The sequence below is a fragment of the Pinus tabuliformis genome, chromosome 5_1, assembly GCF_031772625.1.
Source record: "Pinus tabuliformis cultivar Carrire ecotype Pingquan chromosome 5_1, CPIR1, whole genome shotgun sequence".
Classification (NCBI taxonomy): Eukaryota; Viridiplantae; Streptophyta; class Pinopsida; order Pinales; family Pinaceae; genus Pinus; species Pinus tabuliformis.
In genome coordinates, this window is record NC_142305.1 from 920,178,412 (window position 1) to 920,191,217 (window position 12,806).

The following is a 12,806-nucleotide window of genomic DNA, read 5'->3' on the forward strand; positions in this document are numbered from 1 at the left end:
GCAGAATCAATTGTGGTGCTGGGGTATTGGCCTCATAGATATTTTTCCAGTATTTCTCTTAGATTGGATTGCTAGATTAAGGATCCAAATTGTACTCAAAATTTCTGCTGCTACATAATAAAAAAACCCTCATTTGCTGCGCTGGTTTTCCCTCATTGGGTTTTTTCGGGACAATTGTCCAAAAATAACGGTGTCATATTTTTTGTGTGTATGCTCTATATTTCTCAATTTCTAGCATTTTATTTTCCGCAACGTTTTTATTGTGAAGAAATTGCAGTGTGATTAATTGATTGTTTTGCCGTAACAAAATAAATTGCATAATTTAATCATTTTGAAGAATTAATTCCAGTCGCTGCATTTCAAGGAAAATTTCACAAATACATCAATATTTCTCAGGAAAAAGCTAGTACCAAAAAATTTGTTGGTTTCTTCTAGATTCCATGCGATCTTCAAACCCCAACAACTGCCTTGATCTAATTCAAGGAGGGATCCATCATTCAGACATATGTTCCATATACATATGTTCCATATACAAGACTGCTACATGAACAAAGATTCACCTTGGATGGATTGCTACTTGGAAATGGTATTCAACAACGAAGAAGATATATCAGTCATACTGCAGAGTTCCTTCTTGGATATTGATATGTCTTGCAGTGGATAGATCTTCATTTTCTCACCTTGTACCTAACTGGGGGGCAATTGATAATCAACTACTAGTTTTGAAGTCATATCAAGCGAGCCTGAGCCACAGCCAAAAGTAGAACCTACAACCAGAGTTAGAGTTAGAGTTGTAGCTAGAGATGGACTCGTGTTCCATGAGCATGATTTGGTTGGTGGCTAGCTTTAAACCACAACTAGTAGAATACTTCGGCTTCTGCTACCCATTTCATCAGTTTGTGGTCATCTTTAAACCATCATCAGGGAACACTTCCATTTTGTAGAAAATTTCAGCTTCTATCCAAATTCAGAATTTTGTTCCAAAAACTTCTTCAACCAAAGTTCCAAAGTTGGTGGACAACCTTAAACCACCACCAGTAGAAGACTTTGGCTTTTGCTACCTCATTTGGTTTATAGTCTTCCTTAAACCACCAGATTCAGAGAAGCACATCTAACCATTGGTTGCTATACACCTTTGTATTTCAACTTTATTCTTGGACTCACATACACCCTTTCAGATTAGGTGGGGGGCGGGGGGGGGAATGTTGGAAACATAATTCTTTTGGGTAATGTAAATTTGGCTTATTCACTTGAGAGGAAGGGGAGAAGCCTCAAGTGAACATCAACAGTGATGAGAAGTCCCAAAGACCTCTTGGAATATGAAACCAAGGGTCAAACAAACTTGTATTTATATGTATATCTTGTGAATAGGGGGGGGGGGAAATGTTGGAAACATAATTCTTTTGGGTAATGTAAATTTGGCTTATTCACTTGAGAGGAAGGGGAGAAGCCTCAAGTGAACATCAACAGTGATGAGAAGTCCCAAAGACCTCTTGGAATATGAAACCAAGGGTCAAACAAACTTGTATTTATATGTATATCTTGTGAATAATAATTATCACATGATTAACTGTTTTTTATCTATTTTTGTGTGTGTTCTAACATGCTTCATCATTGCTGAAATTTTGCTTCAGTATTGCCTGCAAAATTTTCCTCTTCAAGGCCTATATGGATTTATGTGTAGACCCTATATTTAACTTCTCCCGTCATAAGAGAAATAGCTAGGGTTTTAGATGTGGATGCTGGTCCCCCCTTACTTCATCAATATCCTTCCTTTAAAATTGTGCCATAACTTCATTGAACACTAGTAGGATAATATGTTGGTCAAAGAGTGTGTTGAACACCTTCCTAATAAAAATCCTTCTTATTTTCTCTCTACTGGCAGCTAGGGTAGCCACTAGTGTTTAGGTCTGATTTATGCATAAAAGCATTGTTTTATTACATGTGGGTGGCTTATAATTTGGGGTTAGTCTTTATAAATAAAATAAAAGCAAAGTCTAGCAGAGGGGATAGCTTAACATGTGAAAATTTCACAACTGGAATCCCATTACAACCACTGGTATTATTTTTCTAACCGATAAATTAATTATTCAGTTTATTGCTACGACAACATCAAAATAAACACACTGCAATCTTCACAAATAAAAACAACGGAAATAAACTAGCGCTGAATTGAGAAAATACTAGCACACAAACACAATAAAATTGACACCGTTATTTTTGGACAAATGTCCCTACAAAAACCCAACTTGGGAAAACTTGTGCAACAACTGAGAGTTTTATTATTATGTAGTAATGAGAAAATATGACAATAATCTGGAAATCCTACAGAGTAAAATAATGGCAAAATTCTAGTGAGGAATTTTCCTCACCCCATAGGCAAATCCGGGCTTTGACTGCAGCTCCAAGTGAACCATCCAAACTACCTCTGGATTGGCTTACATCACCCTAGCACAGTGTCTGGCACGCTCAGCTTGAATCAACTGCTCCTATAGTTGTCATGTTTTCCACTGGTTGAGAAACTGTCTCTCTGACCTTCTGAAACCCTTTCCTGACCTCTGGAACTGGAATTCCCTCTCAAGCTAAATTGCACTACCCTCTAGAAGCTTTTGCGTAGCCCCTGCATCATCCTCACTGTGGTACTTCTACCTCTCTGCAAATGCACTTGCTAGATCTGGAAAACTTCCTCCAGCGTCACTGCCCCTGCGCCTCACTCTCTGCTTCGATTTCTGGCTCTCCAGCAACCGCTGTTACTCTCTGGAAATCGATATGCCAAGAAAATCGAAGTACTGGTGTGTTCTCCATCACCACATTGATCCCTTCTTATATCTTTTTGTTGGGACTCCAACGACCAAGATTCAATCTTAATCGATGGCTCAAATCATTTCTGGATCGATTTGTGTGAGTTTTTAGAGAATTCTAACCTTGACTTAATTAATTCTGATTAATTAACCAGTTTTCCTAAGTTTAGACTTGGGAAATATTAAAAAAATTGTTAATAATCTAATTAAGTCATCTCTAGGTGGAATTTCTAGAAACGATTTTTGGGTTTTGGAGATCTCATGTATTCTAGCCTCTCCACCAAATTTCGTGCCTAGAACACATCTGATGCTACAGAAACTAACATAACATAATATAGAAGGGTTGATGTCACTCTTTTATCTTGTTGTTTATGCATATCTAACAACCTTAAAACAATTTACCCTAGTTAAACCCTAGTCTCTATTTGAAGTCCTTGCTCCATTCTTGTTGAAGAACTTTTTGAGGTCTTTCATTAGGCTGCTATATGACATTGAATGCCATATCATTTTAGATAATCTAAACCCTAACTTATAACACCTTGTTTAGTGGTCTAACTCTAGGGTACTTGAGCCTTAGTATTGAAAACCTAGGTCATCTTTGGCCCTGCCAAGCTCTATATCCATCTTTGGATCTTTAGAGCTTATCGCCTTGAGCCCTAGGATTTAAATATTCTTATAGAGATTTAGGGAAGCCTCCCATGTGGTTTAAATCCTACTAAAGAGCAAGAGGAAGGTTGCCGAGGTGATAGTGGCAACCCTTCCTCATTGTTGCCATTAGGTCTAGATCCTTGCATGGTGAGGCTTATCATCAGGCTTGCTAGATTTTGCGTCAACAATGACCACATGCATTGAGAAATGTGCATTGCCTTGAGAAATGTGAACTACTGAGAGTGCCATGTTGAGCATTGTTTGATAAAAATTGCACCAAAGCCAAGAATGCCTATAGACTATATGACACATGACCATGTGGTATGACATACATGTGCATGACATGCGCTGGACTGCCCCTACAATTGCGATCACTCCTACATAATCAAATTCCTCTAATCCTATATAGGACGGAAGGAGCTAAGAGTGGGAACCAAAGGGATCAACAATGGTGGACCATATTACATAATAGGCCTTGGACACCTTAATACAAAATCTCACATGGCGTACAAGGCTTTAGCTTACATCCTTTATAATGGTGTTATGAAAAGTGAAGAGAAGACCATATGTACCCTTGTTGAAATGCGGTGTAACACGTCTCAAGTTCTTACGGAGAAGTTTGCATATTTCCTACCTCACTTTATAGAACAAGGGGGAGAGATTATATTTTTTTAGTGGGACATTTTATATCAATATCTCGAGTACATGGATAAGCTCTCACAAATTGATTACAAAATAAAAATACAAAAGCAGAGCAGAATTAAATCAAGATAAAACAATCTAGGGATGCCTACAGAGTTTCAATTTTGTCTCCTGAGCTATCTGATCTCGGTTTGATTTTCTTCCCCTTGTAAAGGGAGGTCAAGGATTTGGTGCCTTCTTTAGAGCTTTGGCAAAGGATTTAGTAGGTTCAATATGGACTTGCTTTTTCGGCTTTGCCTCTTTCTCCTTTTCCTGAGCTAAATTCCCTTCTTCCTCTTTTGTTTCCAGTGCTTCCTCATCTTCCTCTTCTGACTCTTCTCTATCTTCTTCATTTTCCTCTTCCCTTTGTGCATTGCTTATTGGATCCTTTGGGGATGGATCAGCGCCATTATTGGGATGAACTGGTTTGGTGTTAAGGTCTAATGGTTGTTCCTCTTTAGCTTCCTTCTTTGAATCCACTGTTTCCTCCAAGTTGCCTATAACTTCAAATTTGTTGTTGCTTTCTGAAGGCAGACCCTCTTTTGATGGCTTTGTATTAGTGACTCCTTTCGTTGAAGTTTCCTTTGTTTGCTTGAAACTGTCTTGAACTCAAGTTCCTTGAATGCATCTTTATCCGCTGCTTTAAAGAAGGTTGATCTTCTTGGATTTTTGGATAGTTTTTAGCAAAATGTCCATAATCATGATAAGCCATGTATTTGAATGTAATGTGTTCATAATCTATTGCTTTTTGGTGGCTCCAACCATCAAGATTGTTTTGCATGGCTTCAGGGAGTGCCTTCTCCAGATCAACTTGCACACATATTATTGGATTGGAATATTGTTAAATTATGGTATGTTCTATGCTTAAGAGCAATTTACTTCAAATCTTCTTATTAGCCCAATATCAATTTTCCAGAATTGCATCAACATGATAGTAAAATGCAGATATAACATAAATGTAAACAGTGGAAGACAAGCCAAGATAAGAGACACAAGATGTGGCACTAACCAGGGACAAACCCCAATGTAGGGAAACCCTTTGATCAATTCTTCTTATATTCTTCAATAATTCAGCAGAGAGAGAGCGATAGTACGATTACACAATTCTGTAATTTTATGACAGCAACAATAAAATCCTAACCAACAAAGACAAAGCTGGTCAAACAACTCACAAATGACTTCAAGTCAACCTTGGTCAGCTCAGCCTCCAACAGCAATGATAGGCAGCCCAAAACAGTCCAAGAAAGATGGTCAAACAGTGCTCAACACGTGCAACTCTGCGGTCAACCTTCAACAGTCAATGCTGGTGAAATCCATGGTCAGAACAGGGTAACACCTTGCTGTCCAGAACTACGGGTTGCTTGGAAGAGGCCACCCACACTAATCTGCAGTCAAACTGACCTCCTCGCTGGTCAACACAGTCAAACCCAGCCTTGATGCTCCTCGGTCAACCTAAGTCAACGCTGCTGCAACAATCCTGTCCTCCTTCTTCCCACGTGAGAGAGAGATGCTCCTCCTACGCATACCCAATCAAGCTAGGAGAGAGAAGAGATGAGAAGATGAGATGAGTGGTATAATGCCACAAGGTCTCCTCCTTTTATATGCCACGTTGAGGATAAACTGGGGGTGAGAAACACTGTTTTGCTTGCTGGCCGACCTTGACAAATTGTCAAGAAATACAAATAAATTCATATCTCCATGAATACATGTCGGAATCAGATGATCGTTAGATCAATCCTACACCTTTCAATGAGAGGACTCCAAGAAAAATATCAACAGCCATAAATGAGGTGACCCACATGGAGTTTCGCCCTAGTTGCCAATTTTAACAAATATAAATATCCTTCTGGTTTTGCACGATCAATTTACTGACCCAGTTTGTTCCCAATCGCTCTAACGATGCTATCATCTCAGAAAATTAATGAGAGGTGAGGCAGTCTAACCCAAACTAGGGCTGCAACAATTTCTTGTTTTGGATTGAAGTTAAGGGTCCATGGGGACAAGTATAGTCCCCTGGATCCCATGAAGTATGGCCCATATCTGAGTCTTAGATCTCGCTTTTCTTTGTTTTAAAAAAGAAAGATATAAAACCCTCGACCATAGGCAAATGTGGTTACCTGTTCATTAATTTTTGGAGTCCATTGTTTTTCTAGCCATTAGTTCACAAATTTGGGACTAGGCCATAGGCTTGTAAGCTTACCAACTAAAACCCTCTTAGACAGAGTGAAGGATTTTCTTTTTGGCTTTGAAGATGGGAGCTTCAAATGAGGAATAGCATCCAAGCTTTTGACAAAAGAAGGTGTGGTTTAGTTCAACTGCTTGGCGTTAGAGCCTGAATTAGTGTGTTAAACACCTTAGAATCCTTGCTGGCTTCACCCATGGATGATACCAACAAGAGATGAGATAGGAGTGACCCCTTCTCTTTGTAGTGATGGTAGTGGCGAGGGTCTATGTTCGACACCAGGGGAGACAATGCGAAAATTCTATTAAAGGGGGTAGCCAACTCTGACAAACAAACCAATACGAGTTTATCAAAGGATGAGACCAGCTTTGGAATTTCTAGGAGGTGGCAATGACTAGTGTAAACCCTAGCCATAGAGGAGTTAGTGGGTTTGATTCACCTCGTTTGTTTCAATGAGTGATTTATTTAATGAAACAAATTTATGCATATTCTTTTGGCAAATGTCAATGACCATATAAATTCAAGTAGGATATTTATTTTCTAAAGTGGAAATTGACAATGAAATAAACCATAGCAAAGACCGAAGAATTAGGCCGATTCGTATTCACTTTGCAATAGATTTACATGATCTGCCTATAACTATTACTTGATTCATTGCAAAATTTAAATGTTTATTTGGTTGGCAATGGGCCTAAGTATCTGATTAGCAATTACATTCTAACTACTTAGTTTGAAGATATAGACATTAATTTGGTTGGCATAATATTATTTGAATATATAGATATTTGTTTGGTTTGCTTCATTATTTGAAGATATAGACATTTATTTAGTTGGCATAATTAGCTAGTCAACCATTACATTCTAACTAAGTTTGAAGATACAGACATTTATTTGGGTGGTATAATTACCTTTATTCTATCTTCTTGTCTCCCTCAATCTCATGGTGTACATATTTTGATTTTCAATCTTGATTTATGTGTACCATATTTATTATTACAGTTTACTCCCTTAACATAAGAAAAATCACTTTTTATGGTTAGTTGGCTAATCAATTTGTTTATTATGACATTCTTTCTTATATTGCAGATAATCATAAGATTCGAGTTCTCACTCGATCCATGTCCAAAGCAAAACGCATATTTCCGGGTAAGAAGGTACTTGCACTTTGATTATGACAGAATTCAACATTCATAGTTAAAAATTCAAGTTCTTTCTACCTGACATTCTCCATGCTTAATGCTCATTTGAGTTGATTATGTATGTATCATCAATCTTTTTTTACCACTCATAAGTGATATTTCATTGTTACATAGGAAGCGTTAAAACTTGAAAGCATCATACTTACATTTTACTAAGAAACCATGAGAAGGGGGTATTTGTTCCACCATAATTGCCCAGGACTTGCACCTGGCCCCAGTTGCATGACCAAGAGTGTGAGGATTTCCGCTAGATTGGAACCCTTGTAGATGTCTAACAAGCCATCATTCTCACCACTGAGTAACCCCCCTTGGCTCCATTGATTATTTGGATATGTAATTCTTCCATATTAGGAATTGCATATTTCCGAGAAATTCTATTTGCTTCTTCATATTCATTTGTTGATGCTCGTGAGTCGTGACATGTCTTATTCGACATCAACAAACTGTTATATAACGTTAGGTGTTATCCAATTTCTAATTCGAGGAGACAATTAGCATTTTGATATTGTTGTTCATAGGTGTATTAGAGATTGTGGGAGAGAGACCAATGTTTTGGTCCTGACTCCTTGCCTCTCCATGCTTAAAACAAAAAAAGAAAAAGAAAAGTAGTTTTGGTGGTTAGTGTTATTGGTTATTCTTGCTTTTGAGATCCAGAGTCCAAAGATTGGGTGTAAGGCTAAAGATAACAGAGGCCTATTATTGTCAACTAAACTAGGCTTTTTCTTACTTAAATTCGGCTCTCCTTCAGCACAAGGGGGGTGTCCTTCGAGTTATGATTACTATAGGTTAGGTAAATGAAGGTCTGGGTGAAGTGAAGAATTGCTTTAGTAAAACATATTTTTAATTATTTTATTAGGTTTCTTTTAATGGTGGTTGATGGTGTAAGACTAGTGCCAAATATTTCAGAGGACATATGGGGTCTTGAAGTAACAAAGAGGGTTGATTATGGATGATAAATGAGAGTAATAGTTGTGGTTATAACATGCAGAAAATTATTAATGGCAGCAGCTTTTAAAAGGTTGGGAATGAATAAGAGATAGGCCCTTCCAAAGGTGCCTATATATGAACATGCACTAATAATAAGATGTGATCCTACTTTAGGCTAAAATTATTATGATATTTTTCAATGAAATGACATACAATAGATCTTTCGACCACAAAGTAAAAATAGGAAAGAGTTCAATAAAATGCACCTCATCTAGAACCTTTTTTTCAAAGTGACAAAACTGCCCGTTAACTTGAAACCCTTATTGCAGCAGCCTGAAATAAAATTTCCAGCACTTAAATCAGCCAAGAATGGAATAGGGGATGCCACACATTAGATGAAACTTCACTTATTACATTTCCATTCAAAATATTTTCATTTCAAGCCAAAAGCAAGAGAACTAGTGTTTCTTCAAACCATCAGCAACCAATACAATAGGAGGGGATCATTTTATTCAGATTTGGAGTCCAAACTGCTCCTCAGCCTTTGCTACTCAATCACTAGCTTGAATTGTTCCCTATGCTGAATCTCTACTCTCTAGGAAATTCGATCTACCTTGATCTTCCTCTTCTTCGATGTGTTTATCTCCATCCCATCGTTCTGTTCTTATATTCTCTCGTTGGCTCACCAACGACCATTATTAGATCTCCATCAACAGCTAAGATCATCTCAAACTCAATCTGTGTGAGTTTCTAGAGCATTATGACATTTCCTTAATTAACTGCTATTAATTAACTAGCTTTCCTAAGTTAGACTTAGGCAAAAATCCAGACCACGCTGCTGGTGTCTGACATCTGCAACTACCTATCACTGTCCAACAAGCCATTGTGCACACTTTGATAGGTGTGTGTGATAGGCAGCAACAAGCCCTATTACCTACCACCTATGGGTAGTGTCCATAGGAGAATTTTTTTCTCCTAGATGGTCCTCAGTTGACAGCTAGTAGCCCCTTGCAACCTCCAGATAGCTCGATGTGCCACCATCTCCGCCACCTGATCCAGCCATGTGGTCCCTTGCCCATTTGTTATGATCGTATGTTCGAAGGTGGGCCTCCTGACCCCAAAGGTATGGCTTTTCATTGGTAGAGTTAAGTAATTTTGTTTACTTATCATGGACACTTGTGGGCATGGATTGGTGGGGGGATTCGGCGGAAAGAGTGGGATAGGTTTGTACTCTTGTCTCCTTTCCCTGATTTGGTGATTAGCCTTGTATCCTAGTCCTGTGGGATCTCCTTTATTGACCATTAGCTTTAGGGATGACACTACATGGAAAATCTCGATTTTGGTTGCGTGGTCCCGCTTCCTGTTGATTTGTGGTAGCATCGGATGTGATCTAGCCTTGAAATTTGGAGGAGAGGCTAAGGCACATGAGATCTCCAAGACCTAGAAATCATTTTGAGAAATTCAATCCAAATGAGGAGTTATTAAAATAATTAATATTTTTAATGGGTTCCTAAGTCTAAACTTAAGAAAATAAAAATATTAATGGGTATTAATAAAGATAAGGATGAGAAGCTTCTAAGAGACGAGGATCAAGTCTATTTTAATCTTTGCCGTTGATTAGGGACTTAATCTCGGCCGTTGATTAGGGATTTAATCTCGGCCGTTGATTCATCAACAGGAAAAGTATAAGAGAAGACTTGAGGGTCATTTGGAGACACAATGGCAGATACTCAGTATCTCAAGGAAATTTGATTCTCAAGGAAGAGGAGATCGATTTTAGAGGGAGTTGCAGGGTGGAGGAAGAGGAGGGGTTCAGCAACAAGCAGAGATCGAGGAGGAGGTGACGCAGGGGCAGTGTAAGAGAGCGTAGAAAGAGAGTGGCAGTCCAAAGAAGGGACGCAGGGCCTATGCAGAGAGACGCAGAACCACTTAGAGCCACACTGGGTCAATCAGAGTGAAGTAGGTAGGGGTGACGCAGAAGTGGGAGCAAGGTCTCCAAAGTGTCAGATAGTCTTAGAGGGAAAGTCTTAGTTCTTTTCTTTCAATTTTCTGTAAAAATCATTTCTTGTAAAAGCAATTGCTGTTGAAGATTAATAAAGCCCTCATCTACTGCATCGGTTTTCCCGCATTGGGTTTTTCCGGGGACAATTGTCCAAAAATAATTGTCGTTGTAATTGATTCTTGTGCATGTATTTTTCTCTGGGTAATTGTGTGATAACTACACTAGAATTTATTTTAATATTTGCTGAAGGAATTTCGTAAATAACTTATTGAGAATAATAAGTAGGTGAAATAAATCAGTTGTTGCAGTGATAGAATTTCAATTTAGAAATTTTCACATGGTATTAGAGTAGAGATCTGACAACAGGAAAGGAAAATCGTTTATGGCTCAAGAGCATGATACAAAGGCATCCACTCAAAGGGACTCGCACATATTTTCAGAAGGCTGCACAAGGGACGAATATTCGATGTTAGCTTCCAGATTGGAAGAACAAGTCGCTTGCCTTGCGAGCTCTACGTCCTCGGAGGTTTGGTACATAGACAATGGAGCTTCTTGGCATATGACAGGAATCCGAGAATGTTTTTTAGATTATCAGGAAGAAAGAATGAATTTTCGGATCACCATGGGGAATAAGGCGAAGTGTACTCCAGTAGGAAGAGGTATCATAGTTTTTCAAACCGAAGCAGGGGAGCGACTTCGGGCAACTAATGTGCTGCATGTGCTAGGATTGGGGATGAACTTACTTTCCGTATCTCAACTTCAAAACAAAGGCTATGACTTTTTCTTCATTAAGGAGAAAGTGTATGTCAAACACCCAAGTTGGAAAAGGAAGGCTCAGATTGGAATCAAAAGTAACAGGTTGTACAGGTTACAACTAGAATCACCAATGGCACTAATAGGCAGTAATGGAGACAAAGACTTGAATGAGCTATGGCACTGGAAGATGGGACACTTGCACCATGGGGCTTTGAGAATTCTCGGGAAAACAGTATCAGGAGTTCCAGAACTAAGTACTGAACAAGATGATGTATGCAAAGGGTGCGCTCTGGGCAGGTATGCCAAAGCTGCGTTTTCTAGAAGTAACAATAGGGCGAAGAGTGTGCTAGGATTGATACACTCAGACATCTGCGGACCAATGTCCACAAAAGCTCTTAGCGGTGCCGAGTACTTCGTCACCTTCATCGATGACCATTCCAGGAAGACTTGGATCTACTTTATGAAAACCTAGGATGAGGTTTTCGGTCGATTCAAAGAGGTCAAGGCTCCAGTGGAGAATCTGACAGGAAAGAAGATAAAAGTGTTGCACTCAGACAATGGTGGAGAGTATGTTGACAAGGACTTCACCAATTTTTGCGCTAAGCAAGGCATCAGAAGAGAGTGGACAACTCCCTACAATCCGGAGCAGAAAGGAAAAACAAGACTATTGTGGAAGCAGCTAGGGAAATGTTCTACAATCAGGATATGCTTAAATTCTTGTGGGCAGAAGCATGCATCACGACAGTTTATGTCTAAAACAAGACTCCTCATAGGTTATTGGGAAAAATCACTCCGTAGAAGGTCTTCATTGGGAAGACACCTGAAGTCAGCGATTTCAGGATATTTGGGAGTTTAGCATATTGTCGTATACCTGAAGAGAAGAGAAAGAAATTAGATCAAACTGCCAAGAGAGGATATCTTGTGGGATATAGTGAGAATGCCAGGGCATACAGAGTCTATCTTCTAGGGAGTAGGAATGTAGTAGTTCGGCGGGATGTAAAGGTCATGGAGGATAGAGCTTTCAGAAAATCCCGAGAAATGCCTTTCGAGGAGCAGTCAAAAGACGAGCCATTGGTCAGACCACTTCAACCAATGGAAACTGGTACCAAAAATCCTCTTGAAGACGAGGCGTCAGAATAGGAGGAATCTTAGGAAGAAGAGGAGTTGATAGATGTACCTACTACCAGTGGAAGAACGAGCCAGGAACTCCGACAGATTTTACGGGATGCAGAAGACTTCATTGGTGCACCCAGGAATAGTAAAAGGGAGCAAGGACAAGCAGGCAGATACCAGGCCTTAGTAGCTCAGGTTGGGGAACCTTCTAGTTTTCAGGAGGTCGTTCAGCATCAAGTATGGGTAGAGGCTATGGTGGAAAAATACAGCTCTATAATGGTCAATGATATCTGGGAAGTGGTACCTAGGCCTCAGGATAGATCAATGGTAGGTTCGAGATGGATTTACAAGGTCAAATATGCTGCAGACGGCAGTGTACAGAAATACATAGCCAGGTTCGTGGCAAAGGGGTATGCTCAGAAGGAAGGGAAAGACTACAAAGAAACCTTCGCCCCAGTAGCTGTTGGAAATACTGAGAGGCGGGTGAATCCGTATTT

The 12,806-nt window shown here is 39.3% G+C and overlaps 1 protein-coding gene across 1 annotated transcript in view; it reads left to right on the plus strand.

The window, feature by feature from the left end:
• SULA (NAD(P)-binding Rossmann-fold superfamily protein) overlaps nucleotides 1-12,806 on the plus strand; it is a 608,848-nt gene that overhangs the window by 109,146 nt on the left and 486,896 nt on the right. The window contains exon 3 of the mRNA XM_089431599.1: nucleotides 7,399-7,458. Coding sequence (XP_089287725.1) covers nucleotides 7,399-7,458 — 60 coding nt within the window. The remainder of the gene's footprint in view (nucleotides 1-7,398; nucleotides 7,459-12,806) is intronic.